Source organism: Bombus affinis, chromosome 15 (genome assembly GCF_024516045.1).
Source record: "Bombus affinis isolate iyBomAffi1 chromosome 15, iyBomAffi1.2, whole genome shotgun sequence".
Taxonomy (NCBI): Eukaryota; Metazoa; Arthropoda; class Insecta; order Hymenoptera; family Apidae; genus Bombus; species Bombus affinis.
In genome coordinates, this window is record NC_066358.1 from 10959332 (window position 1) to 10973345 (window position 14014).

Consider the following 14014-nt stretch of genomic DNA (forward strand, 5'->3'; position numbering starts at 1 on the left):
AACCGTGTACATTAACAAAATCTCATTCACCATGTAGCAAAAACACTGGCGATATTGATTTTATTCGTTGGACGAGCGCCAAGATATTTTCATTTTCGTCTGCATTTGCCCTCAACCGTCTGGCACGGACGTTGTAATCCAAATAACGAGTGGAAAGCTTCTCGAGGAAGGTGTATTTACACGCGTGTCTAGCATTTCGAGAGATCCGTCGAAAGGAATATTCTTAATAAATAAAAATTTCTTAGCCGGCAGTCTGTCCTCGCCAGGAGAGCTAGAAAAGAAAACCAATATATACAGCGAAAGGAGAAAATGGAAAAGTTTCCGAAGAAAGAGGAAATTGCCTGCAGACTTTGTCGTCCCTTTCGTGTTCTTAGAGAGGCTGGTTCTTGTACTCTCGCCACGAGTACACGCGTGCAAAATTCTCTGCTTGAACGTGAATCGATGCGCTTGATCAAAGAGTGGATTTGCGTTTGAATATCTCTCCTTTTTCGTCGGACTGCAGTTATGGTTAGTCTAGTCTAGTCTAGTCTAGGGTTGAAACAAAGGACCGGTAATACGAAACGAGAAAATCAGATTTTCTCTCTTTGCTTCTCACATAATTTTTCCATATGAACGATAGTGTGATTTTTCCATGATTTTTCTTTCGCGTCACTCTGACATTGGAACGTCGTTGATAATTAAAACGGACGAATAATAATCGAAAACGAAGAGACGTGTTATTTCGAACATTTGTATTCCAAATTGGAAACTCGATGACCAAAGTGTGATCAATGTGATCAAAGTACGTAACAAGAGTCGAGGATTACTTTTCGATTACTTTTCTTTTTATCTAGTTTATACCATCGATATTATCGTAATTATTCTATATGTTTCCTTTCCAGTTGTTCCAAGGGCAGAAAGTCCATAGTCTAAATACGGTAAACACCGGAGGGCGAAGAAGATGATCGTTTTCTCACTTATTCGTGTTTTAATGTTATCATTGTTGCAATTCGACTATTTTCTTTTCAATTATTCCCAAGCTAAAGATCAAAGATGTATTTGCTCGATCGAAGAAGAGGATCGACAACGAAAGCGAGCATTTAGAAAAATTAGTATCTTTTAAAAATTATATTACGTTTCTCGTCTATTAGTTTGCGATATTAATGTTATTCCAACTCGAGTATGTCTTCTTCCCGGTTACTTTGGACTTGGTCCAGTGGTCCGGATAGAAGCGAAAGAATAATAATAGATTTGAAACGTGAAACAATCAATTGCTTCTCTTTCGTTTTATTGGTCTTTGTTTCAAATGGAAAAGTGGGGTGGTACTGCGGCAACAGATAAACGAATCGGCTACTTCTTTACTCACTCTACCTACACTGTTCAATTTTCTTTTTTCTTTCTTTCTTTCCTTCTTTCTTTCCTTCTTTCCTTCCTTCTTTCTTTCTTTCTTTCTTTCCTTCTTTCTTTCTTTGTAACGTTAATACCATTGCAACGCGAACATTCTTTCTCTTTAAATATTCTGATATTACAGAGCGAAGAAATGGCAAAGAGATTGGTCAAATCATTCTTTTTTCCCCTTTTATTTCTCTCTGTAGTATTAGTATTAGTATTATCGTATTCTAGTATTTCTTCCTTTCGGTTGATCTAGAGTTACAAAGCAAATGGCCGAATCCGAGCAGCGATAACGAGAAACGTCACTCTGATGAAAATATATGTCGCGGTCAATGATCGCGAAAAAGCGTCTTTTTGTGTAATTTTCAAAAACGTCGAAGAGCAAAGAATGTTTCGGGCATATTATTCTTTTATACCGGCTGAAAAAGCAAAAATGTCACGTAAAATTATCGGCATTCTGCGATAAATCTAAAAACTGGACTAATCTGATAATTAGTCGAGAGAAAGTTACGATCGAATAATATAGCTTTGTTTCTTTTTCTTTTCAGCTTTATTTCAGTTAATCCAATAGAACTTTAAAAGCCGAAAATTTCATACTAAATTCTTTATCAGTTTATATCGGTAGACAGACAATTTTTAACTAAAATCCATCAGTCAATTGTACATGTTTGTTGTAGTTGTATTTCTTGATTAATTTTTCGATCACAGCGTAACACGGATTAATGGAAAACATTTATGATAATAGTCAGAAAGACGTTCTTTTATTCGCTAGAAGGTACCGTAGGTGTAGGACCGAAGAAAATCATCCGAAGAAAGAAAGTCGTTGGTTGGTTGGTTGGTTAGTTCGATGACAAACGACGTCAGTGCGAAATTGGAAACCGCGACTCACTGGCAGTGCTCGCAAATTTCCAGCGATTATTTATTGTTATTACCGCGGTTTCGTCCGCGTACAGTTGCCAAGCTCGCTCGAGACCGTGAAATTCACGATGAAACGAACGACTTTAGCCTTGAACCCCACGGGATTTTCAAACGAAATTCCTGCTCGAAGCGCCGTCTACATTGGTGAAATTACCACTGTGTAATCGAGGAAGAAACGGAATTAGTTTGCAAGAAGATATTGTATTTGCGTTTGTCGAAGCAAATTGCGAGTGTTTGAACTTTGGAACGAACAGCCGTTGAAACTACTACTATTGTCGGTTCACGACCAGATTGGAAGTAGCTTTCCTTGTAAAAGCTATTACTGCTATAATTTCTAACCTTGACCTATTTACTCTTTCATATCCTCACTTTTATCATGTAAAGTGATATTTAATGGAAGCATTATCAGCGATTGAAGCAAATTAAAATGTATTCGGACGATTATATTAATACGAGGATGATGCAGTGAATATAGTTTTTAGTCAGGCAGCAAGCTTTAATAGAATGTTCTCTTCTTTTCCTGTTTTCTTTTTCTTCCGCTTTTCTCCCTTTTTCTTTCAATATAGCGAGTCTTCGGCGAATTAACAAACGAAATTAATAAATTTTTAAGTCCGATACTGTAAACAAATGCGATCGAATCTTTTAGTTAACGTTAAAGATATTATTTGACCAAGGAGAGCAAAAAGTGTTTTTTCAGTGTAAAATTTCGTTATTGGATGTGTTTCGCATGTCAAATGTGTTTCAATGTATATAGATGCGTAACTTACGTACATGTCGAAGATGATACCAGGAGAAGGAGAGTAAGAGTAAAAAGTAAGAGGCGAGAAGTAATGGTAAACTGTGTGCGATACAGATCAAAAGGCGGTGTGGCTATGGTGTGGAGAATCTGCCGAGAGCTGCAATTGCGATATCTAATCTATCTATCTACTTATTTCTTATACACGAACAAAATATGTCACATATAAAGAGAGACTTAAGGTAAAAGATTTATAGTCCAATGATAGAACCTAGTAACGTAAAAGGGTACTCTATAAATAAAAACTTGATATTCAAATGGCTATATTCGTGTTACATTACGTCTTGAAGTAAAGTTACCATTCGATACAAGTAATATTACAAACAACATTGTAAGAAATAATAAAACTATTACCCGATTAATTTATAGATCCTTCGCGCTAAGCTTCAAGCTGTATTTATGCTAACGTTCGCGTGTCACTGAATGTTCACTAGGTGCTTTTAGCGCACTCGTGATAAATAGATGTTTTAATTAGAACGATTCTTAAACTGCCGTATTATAAGGGAAATTGTGCACTTATTCTGCTAAAGATTAAAATTCGTTGTTAGAATGTTAAAAGGTTCAAAATTAGCTAGTAAGCACCGTATTTAAAACATGAACGAATTTTCCTGAATAAAAAGCACGAATAATGCAAAGTGCGTTGATCGTAGCACACAGTCTGTTGTATTACGATTATTTCTATCGGTACCAAGTCATATACGTATATCGTTGATCGCGCAATTGTAGTAATACCGCAGTTGTATCGATACCAGGATGAATAACGTCCAATTAGCAACGAGCCAAACGATTACCCTCTGATATCCAATAATAACCATATCGAATTACCATTTACTCAAACGAACAAGTTTACCAGAAATGCGAGACACGAATATACGGAACAATGGCGCGGAGCTAACATGCGGTGTCTTCGCGTCGCGATTTGCTTAGTATCTGTAATTACGTGACGCGACTACGCTACTGCGTTGCCTGGATACTCCGTCTAACGGTGACGTATCTATAATGCAATCCTAGTAATATACGTACAATCGAATTACGACTATGCGCTAAGTGCGTTGCTCGCTGATTCGGTCGCCGTGTCTCGTCCTAAATATCGACAAGGTTGCTTCATCTACGCTTCCGTCTATGCCCGAGGTTTCTCACGACGACGAACTTTTCAGATTTCCTGGTCTTTTGTCACATAAAGGAACACAGATTATGCATCTCAGCTGCATCAGACAGATTACGAAAACCCAGAGTTTCCCACAAACATGTAACGAGCGGATATCCTGATACCTATGATGTTTATACATTACTATAGTCCTGCTGTTAATCTAAAAACAAAAACCTAATATTAACGCAACTTGACTACTATTTAGTTACGATAACGAAATATAATATTACGCTGATAGCTAAGTAAAATAAATAAGAGCTCGGACAAGCAACACTCTGTTTAACTGAAATCCCAGCTTAAAATTAACTTGATTGATCTTTATATTTCGATCTTGTTCATTCGAAACGAAAAGTCATGCATATCGATAACAATTTTAGATAACGTTAGAAAATTAAGCGGAGAAGATAAGCGAAAGAACAGAGCAGGACTAATTTAAGGTCCCTGACACCTACACCCGTAAGTATCGCCTCACGCAACGTTCATTGTACTTGATTCCATTCCCAAACGATCCCCAACTCCAATTAAAAACCCATCATCCCCTAACAGAAGAATTCAAAGTCAATACGCTCCATTCCCAAAAAATTGCTTGAGAAATTATTATAAATAAGGCAATTAATAATAATAATAATACCATAAATAATATTGTGGTAAATATAAACTACTTATGAATTTATCTTTATCCAGTCTCTTCTCACATGTCTCTTTACACGGTCGTTTTCACAAATTACAGGAAATTTTACCCTTTATCCTTGTCCTTTGGAATATACGAGTTGCAGGGACCAAGTTACATTTTTATCAGTCACACGAAAGAACCATTAGAATGTCAACTACGTACTTCTTCTTTCAGTTGCGTTGTTTTCGGATTAAAAGAAACCAATTTAAAGTTGAAACGCTGCATACAATATGCAATAGCCGGGGTGCGCCTTTACCGTACTTTTCTTCGAGAATTCCTCCGCGAAACGATCGCGGCTACAGAATGGACAAAGAGACATTTTTATGTCTTAAAGCTGCAGATATACGCTTACCGTTAACGATCGGTCGCTTTTTAAAACTTGCTGAAAATTCCACGATTTCCTTAGGCAGCATCTCCGGCTAAACTTCTCTGTCTAACAGCTCGTCGTTTCCCTCAGGTTTTCTTTGTTCGCCCTGGATATTTAGGTTTCCTTGGCTGATCTATATCATGTCTTTTGGAAATAGACTAGAAATTGGCATTTACGGTCGTTGGCATCAGGCTTCGACTAACCAACGAAGGATAGGTGACTACCTCCTACAAGGGTAGCCAACGCACGTATAAGTAAGATAACAAAACCATCGAATAAAATACGCCTGCAAGCTATTTTTAGACCATCTTGAAAATCGATACTCATCGTAGATCTTTTTACGAATGGTGTATAAAGCTATCGTCGCAAAAGGCTGTTTGAACAAAAGGATTGACGAGAATTCGAGAGAATCCCGGTCCCTTTCGAGATATGTGCACGTGCGCGCCGATCGATGGAAATGAGTCAGCCGAGCTCTTTCCTACATAGGTAAATAGGTTAGTGGCATTGAGCGTGCGCCTTTAAGGCTGCTTTGCTCTTCCTTACGAGCCGCTTAGTGAATCGATAGCGGGAGAAAGCGGAACGTCTCCTCTAACGAAAACGATGAATCCGTACGCGTGCACAACTGCAACGGGCCATCCCCCTTCGTTCTTTTGCACAACCGTCGTTGTGGAAAACCTCTTACCATTCGGTAATGAACTCGTTAGAACGTAATTTCAGAAACAAGCTGTGCACTTCTGATGAGAATGGTCGGAAAAGGCCAGGGTTTTCCGTTTCTATATCATCGACTCTGTTACCCGGGACGTCCGTCATTCACATTTAATTATACGGCTATGGAAATGATAGCATTCACGAGCACAGCCGTGTATCGATGATGAAAATAACGTCAAGTTTGTGGTTATTAGGCGGAGCGCGCGTTTTAGCGTACTAGAAGTTGCCGGTAGGAATAACGAAATATCGAAAGGAATAGCGAAAAGTAAGAAAGGTCACCCTACGAAGTTGACTACGTAAACGCAGTTTCTTTATCACATATATAGGATACTATGATAAAATTGTAACGCGCGTTGTGTGAAACTTGTAAGATAAGTTTGTTACAAAGTGAGAAATTACAAAAGTACAAAGTGAATGCAAAGTCGAACGTGATGTATCTTTTATTATATAGAAAACTAGTAATCCAGTTTACTTGGTAAAAATTGAAGTTTGCTTCCCTTACGCGTCTAACTCCATTCGAAAACCGTCGTGGAAAAAAGGCCGTCAGCTTGACCAAACGTAATTATACTTTACTTAATAATATTACTTATATATTATAATTTCACTTATTTTACTTACGTTATGTTTATTTTTACTTTCACAATACGCAATTGTGTATTCTTTCGTATATTTTCAAATAATATATACAAAATATGCAAAGTATATTAATTCAATCTACGCATAGGAAAAACGGTAGATTTCAAAACGGTAGATTACAAAAATATAGGCATAAACATAACTTACTTCCTTTTTAATGGAGTAACGAATAAGCGTAATAAATAGATATATCTTGAATACAAGAAATATCGGCTTCATTGGTATTAATATCTTAGATGCTTTCTGCAAGTTTATTCGATTGCGTTCATCTTGTTGGAAAGCTACTTCTCCACAGCGTAATTTATCATAAATGCAATAATTTATCATACTTGCAACGATACTCTATGTAATTTATCAATGAGAGGCGATTAACCGAGCTTCGACCTATTTATTTGTCTCATTCGGACACACCTACAACACTTTCTTTAATTCTTTAATTTAGGTACGATTCGATCGACAAGGACGCGCTTCCGCTCTTCACCTCTAACTTGACAACTTATTGTAATACGATATAACACATTGTTTGATCGTACTTTTCTAGATTTCCATTACGACGGGGACGCTAAATCACCGATGGAAACCACTAATACCATCGAGTACGTTTAAACGACGAGTTTCACTGTTCCTTCTTTCTTTCTCTCTTGCGACTATTTCCTTTTAAATTAGAAATAGAGACAAGCAGCAGCTTTCGCTTAATTAATCGGACTTTTAGTAAGATCGAAAAGGGTTTCGTTATATGATTTTATTCGTAATCATTTCCACGCTGTTTCAAGACAATTCGAGGATCGTTCTCCGTGCCAGTTCCATTTCTACATCCATTACCTATATCTGTTCAAATTGTTTCATTGATAATGTTAAAGTTAATTTTTATTACGATATCGGTGCATATTACGTACGTATGTATGTATGTATGTAGTATATTTTACGGCACAATGAACAGCGGAACGGTTAGTTGTCGCAACGTTAACGTCAATAGCGCCGTTAATGACGTAATATCATGGAACGTGATTGGTATTCGCTTTCAAGATAAGAAATGTGAATGAACGCGATCGATTCAGACAAAAACGATATTAGAATGCTCGTATAAACGACAAAAGCGATATATTTTTCGAAACAGGGAACGCAACGATCAGATTCCATAAAAGTATTCGCTTCGAAATTCAAAGATTTTCTCTTAAATTGTTTTACATTCGGTTATTGATGATAATTACATTGAATATTCGAAATAACGTTTGTCAAGAATTTAAACTAAGCGATTAATAATAATGTTAAATTTATAGAAATTTGGATAGTAGTGAAATGGAAAGATCGACATTACACATCATATCAGAGTATCGGTAAAATCACTTTATACGAAAAGCATAATATATTCGTATCCGTAATAGATGTCCCTTTCGCTCGTACTCCTGAAAATTACGCTAAAAATTACGCTGAAAAATATTCCGTTCGAAAGATGTTCCATTTCTATAAAAAATTTCTATAAAATTATGTGGAAACGCGCAGCAAAGGTAGTTTAACATGTGCAAACGAAGTAATGAAACATACGAGTAGTAGGAGCTAACTTTACTGGAATAGAATCGTAGCAATTTGACAGGTCGATGAAGGAATTTCGGGTGAAAAATGCAGAATTCCGGGGGAACAAAAGGGGGCGAAATGGTTAAACGAATTAGCTGGTGCGGAACACGAAGGGAATGGAAAGCGGTGTGCACAGCCTTGCCAGTTTATAATTAGAAATTCTCGACACGATTGCAAATCGTGCACGGTTACAATCTATTCCAGCCCAGGGTGTATCATCGGCTGAGCGGAAGTTGGCTGAAATTAGCCAAACGGCACGATAAATTACGTAACGTCGCGCCTATTATTAGACGCTTCGACGTTTAATTAAAGGTTTAAAGGGGGCCGCGTTCTTGCGCGTTAATGAATTTAACCGGTGAAAATCAATTACCAAGTAAGTAGTAGATACTTTAACGAGTTACGAAACTTTTCGCCAAGTGGCTATTTAAGTTTCGTAACCGTGCCGGCGATACCACTACCATACGATTTTCGATTCTACGTCGTGGAAATTTTCATTGATTTTTGCTTCTTCCATTTCTTTGAACGTACCCCGTTCCCCTCCTTTCGCCAGCCATTTCGTTCGTAGCTTGATTTACAGTCACTTTTACTAATATATTATCGATTTTATATTTAGATTGTGCGAAACACGTTGAAATCAGAGAAGCGTCAACCTTATTTGGCCATCCATTCACCCGCTTTGTTCATTCCATTGGCCAATCTAATTAAAGAACAACTAGCGCTTTGTTCGGAACCTGCCAACTATAACGTTTACGTTATAACAACGATCACATTGATGAAAAATCGTTAATCTTTGAATTCCATTAGCACAGTCCCGAACGATACCGTCCATATCGGCGTTTAAATATTATCCATTACCATCGTACAAGATCGAATCTCATTTTCGCGTAATTTTCGTTTAATTCGCGCAAAAAATATAATTGCCAAGAGCAACCTTTTTAAACACTTTTAAATAATTCTATATAATTATCGTATTAATAATTAGGTAAAAAATAACTATGTATAAATAGTTTATTTGTAAATGGATTTGTCGAAGCAACTTCCTCTTAACTTCCTACATCCGTCTTTATCATCGACTGTCACGACTGTCGCTAACGCAGTTCTTTCGTTCCCATCTTGCATCGTGGATAGACGTTACTATAGAAATCGCGAAACTAGACGAGCAATTCGTTCCGTTGATTAGGCGAATAATGCCTTTGTCGCTGCTGTTAATCGGGAAAGATTACGGCCCGAGCTGGACCTAATGAGCGTAATCCTCACGACGTATTATCCCTGCATGTTGATTCTGTCGCTCATCGATTGCTTTCTAATTACGTGTTTCGCTGATTCGGTCAATCCCGATCTAATTGGACAGAGGGAAGCTGCGCGATCGAACGACGCATCGCCAGTTTCAATTTCGAATCACCGTCAACGATGCACGATCGTTGCGGTTATAAAGCTTGCTACCGGTCACCGTTAGACCATATGTACATGTATGCATGTAAGTAATTCGAGACGACACGCACAAAATGTGCTTTAGCTTAACTCTATTTTACGTACGACAATGTAATTTTTTTTACCGAGTTTTCTATTCTAATTCTGGACTAAAGAGGATAGTAGTTGTTCTATCGCTGTATATCTTTTCGAAACGAATCCTCAAACGAGAAGCGTTATTCTCCGCTTATTATCGCATCTCTTCTTTCGCTGATCGGTTGACCACCTTATGCACGACATCCTACACAAATATAACTCGAAGCGATATTCCCCTTATAACACGGTTTCCACATAGCACGACTCGATAAACTCGGGTAATTCTCGTGTTTTCGTTTCGATCGAAACAACGAATTCCCCTTGTACACGTAATAATGCGAAGTCCGCGCGTTCCATCGAACCGATTCTCTTGATTTTCGTTATTTCGAAATCTTGCTTAATTTTGCGGTTTCGATGCAACACGGAACGAATTGCCCCTGTTGTACAAGAGTTGATTGTACTTTGTTCCATGCTTGGATGAATGATAACCAAATCACTAAAAACCACAAAAACTATTAAAAATTTAGTTAAACCATCGTTAAAATTACATAAAAAGTAATTAAAAGGGATTACACCTATAAAGGTAAGACGAAAATAACCGAGAATGGAATTTTCTCGATCGCGTGATGATCGCTTTCCGCCTATCTCGCTTCCCCTTGTTCCATTTATTCTGTCGGTTCGTCGAACCGTGCTGCTTACGAGAATTTAACCGCTGGGTCCCGAATTTGCTGCTTGGATTAAAACGAGCGTTACTGCAACATTCGTTATTCCGATTTAACTTTTACTCGTGAAAGCAGAAATGCAACTATAACTATTATGGATTAGGCAGGATTCGTAAGATCCGGTGTCATCGATCGTCTATCCGTCGTTAACCTTCGCCGGTCCACAGCCAGCTAAAACGCGATTGCACACAGCTTACCGTGCGTCGCAACCCGAAGTCACGTCCATCAACGCGAACGGCATATTAACGCAATTTATCGGATCATCGTTATCCAGTGATAATAATACTCAATTGTCTTGTCAAAGTTGCGATAATCCGCCGCGACTATCGACCCTGCACCGTTAAAAAGGGTTATCGATCGTTCGATCGCAATGTCTCCGGCTTTTCGCCTACCTTGACCTTTTACCTTATTTACCCCATATATAGAACTTATTTCGGACACGTCATTGTCGAAATGACAATTTGGAGATCGTTATTCAAGCGAGGTCTTGATCCCGAGGTAAAGATTACAGCGCGAACAATGTTACTTTTCGTTTGGAACTTTGCGAAGCGCTAACGTTTTGCGTTCTAAACTTTCCCCAGATATAGTTTATTAGATAGCATTATATATTATTCGTACAATTTGTTCACGCGTTTCGCCAACACCAATGTGTCTGCTAAAATATCAAAACTTTTCATCAATTAAGCCAAGTGGATTTTGTTAAATACATTCGTTGGTAGCAAACAAGTTTCATTTATATACCTGGTTAGTTCTACGAACTTTGTCGCAATCTTAACATACTTGCTGAAAACTGAATCTCGATTTGACTTTGCGCAACTCTATCGCCCGAAGAGGATTTGTTCATACGGCTTAGATCGATCGATCGATGGTCGTTTCAGCCTTGGTTTTAGCCCCCGTTGGACAGGATAGTTTTAGATATGTTCGTGTTCGGCGGAAAGTAAGAAGTAAACGTCGTGTTTGCGAAATAGAGTACAGTTTGGTTTTACAGAAAATTTAAACGGGATGTTTTCGCATTTCTACATTTTGATTCTACAGATTTCTCTGGCTAAAGTCGAACGATTCATTCTTTAATATTAACAAAGTAAATTGGGAAGGAAAATTATCATTTCACGAGCTTAGGTATTTCTATAAATACGTTTACAGAAGTCAATTCGATATAGAAATACGAAAATACAAAATACAATAAATTTTATTTGAGAATTATCAATCGACAAATCAATTTTTATTCCTCCTGATGAATACCAGCTACCCTAAAATCGTAGACATTCCCTTTTATTATTACGTTGCATTACGCGGAAGGCATTCGCAAAAGCTTCTCATAACCGGCATTACGTTGAACTACGTCGCTGAAGCGTCGTACAAGATTTTCATATTCTCTATGAAAGGGTTACATCGTTAACAAGAATACGGCTGGCGATACGAAAGTGAAAGAAAAGTCTAACTTGTGGCTGCTGTTCTACTTTCGAAATTTGTCGTTTATACGTGTCTGTTTATCTTGGTGCATTGTTACGAGGCTTATTCACGATCCCGTCGTTATTGCGTTATTGCGTTATTTCGTGAGAAATACGCGATGAAGCTCTCTAACGAGAAGTACAACGGACGCGTGCAATATATTTTTTCGGTAGTCCGCGTCTACGAGTTTGTCTCCACGTGGCAACGTTGTACATATATAATGCATATACGTCGCGTCTGCTGGAAGCGCGTTTGCGATATTTTGTGCAAACTGCATTTTCACGAAGCTGTCACGGTATCGGAACCCCCCGCTACATCTCTCCTTCCTCTTCCGATATCGCTGTCGTTATCGCCTTTTGAATTAGCTGCATAAGAGAACTGGAGGAATTTATTGAAATCTTTGCGATTCTTATTACTTTTGAGATCTTGAAAGTTCGATTCGAGCCCGTTGAAAAGCGAAGCTCTTTAGAGTTGTCCAAATTGTTCGATTTTAAAGAACTTTCGAACGTTTGGCGAATATATCGGTCAAGTTTTCGAAATTTCAAAGCCTTTCATTCCGCGAATCTTTACCAAAATTTTAAGGTTTTTTAAATAATTTTGCTTCTTCTTGCAACGATCGTTTAATTAATTAATCCGTGATTGATAACCGTTTTCAACCCCTGACATTACGTTACATTTTATTAAAAGAATTTATTTTACGAAATACCAAGTAACCGAATCGAACGATGAAATCTGAGTTGAAATCCGAATTAGCAACGAACTAACGATACGAACAATGAAGATTGCATCTTCAAAACGAACCGAGATACTTAATTAAAGTAACCTGGTGTTTAAAAATAGCTTGGAGAAAATCGATATTTCATGCATATCGCAAACCTCGTGCAATACTACATTTCATAGGTCCGTAACAAACGTTTTATCACGTACGTATTAATTCTGGTTCCGCTTTAAAAGAATCTCGATGAAATCTCCTTCGATCGATTCGTTTAATTCTCTTTTTATTCTCAAACAGAGTAATCCACAACATCCGGTTCGTTTGATCTGCACAGAGGTAGGTCTTGTTCCACTTTTAATCGTAAACCATTCGAATCGATCGTTCTTATTGTCAGCGTTATCGTGGCCATTAATCAAGGATGCCTTCGCGAATCTTGTCGCATTCGTTGTTTCCGTGAGAGTGACATCGTTATCTCATGGCCGCGCCCTGATCGCGCCCTGTTCGCCAATCATGCTCCACTTTCGCGCTTTTGCCTAGAAGAAATCGTTAAACGCGGATGTATCGTGTTCGTGTGACGTTAATTTGCGCTGACGAATCTCTCTTTCGTCATTATTTTCTCTCTCTCTCTCTCTCTCTCTCTCTCTCTCTCTCTCTCTCTCTCTCTCTCTCTGCGTTGATCGTTTACCTCGTTATCCTCGGTCGGACGACGAAAGACTCTTCTTCTTTCTCCAAGAGTTACGTACATTTTTCCCTGATCTATTCGCAGAATCAAGTTGTTCAAAAACTAATAGGAACAAAGTTGATGGTGCGTGATGATCGTGTTTAAACGATCTTTTCGTTTTCAGTGCAACGTTCGCCTTAACGAAACCGAGAACGAAACAAAAACTACAGAGTCACTTGTTCCAATTTCACTCTTCGATTTATACTCGAACGAAACGAAAAAAGAACGAAAGGAGGGATAGAGAGTTGCCCTGTCGTGAGAAGGTTGTTGCCGAGGAAAGTATCGTCGCCAACAATGGCTGTAATTAAAAACTTCCTTCTCTGAACTTCGTAGCAGTCTCGTACGTGTGGTCTGTTACGCAATCGGGTTATACTACTTAGGAAAAAGTTTCCGCTCGTGCAAGCAGCGCATCTCCAAGACTTTTCCTTCCGGTTGATTCCGTCGAGAGTTACGACACTTCCGATGCATTCGACGATCCCAAGGCAACTTGTACTGCTTGAGCCAACTTCCGCTCGCTAGGAGAACTTTCTTCTGCCGGCTGATTCCAGCCCGGTGAGTTACAACTTTGCACCGTCCGCTCAGCTCCGCTATCGAATTTTCACGTTTAAGTAACCTTTCTTTCTTCTTTGGTACACGAGAAACGTTTTTGCATCGGCAACTTGGCTGGAAACCGAACACTTTCATTCTGCTGGTTACGAATGCCA

The 14014-nt window shown here is 38.4% G+C and overlaps 1 protein-coding gene across 4 annotated transcripts in view; it reads left to right on the plus strand.

Annotated features, from left to right (window-relative positions):
• Nucleotides 1-14014, plus strand: part of LOC126924882 (octopamine receptor beta-3R-like) — an 83810-nt gene that overhangs the window by 44935 nt on the left and 24861 nt on the right. For 2 of the 4 annotated variants that reach the window (XM_050739830.1, XM_050739832.1), the window contains one exon: nucleotides 882-2968. The exons of the other annotated variants lie outside the window; for them this stretch is intronic. In XM_050739830.1, coding sequence (XP_050595787.1) covers nucleotides 882-944 — 63 coding nt within the window. In that variant the 3' untranslated portion in view covers nucleotides 945-2968. Of the gene's footprint in view, nucleotides 1-881; nucleotides 2969-14014 lie in introns of those variants that run through there. 4 annotated transcript variants of the gene reach the window in all.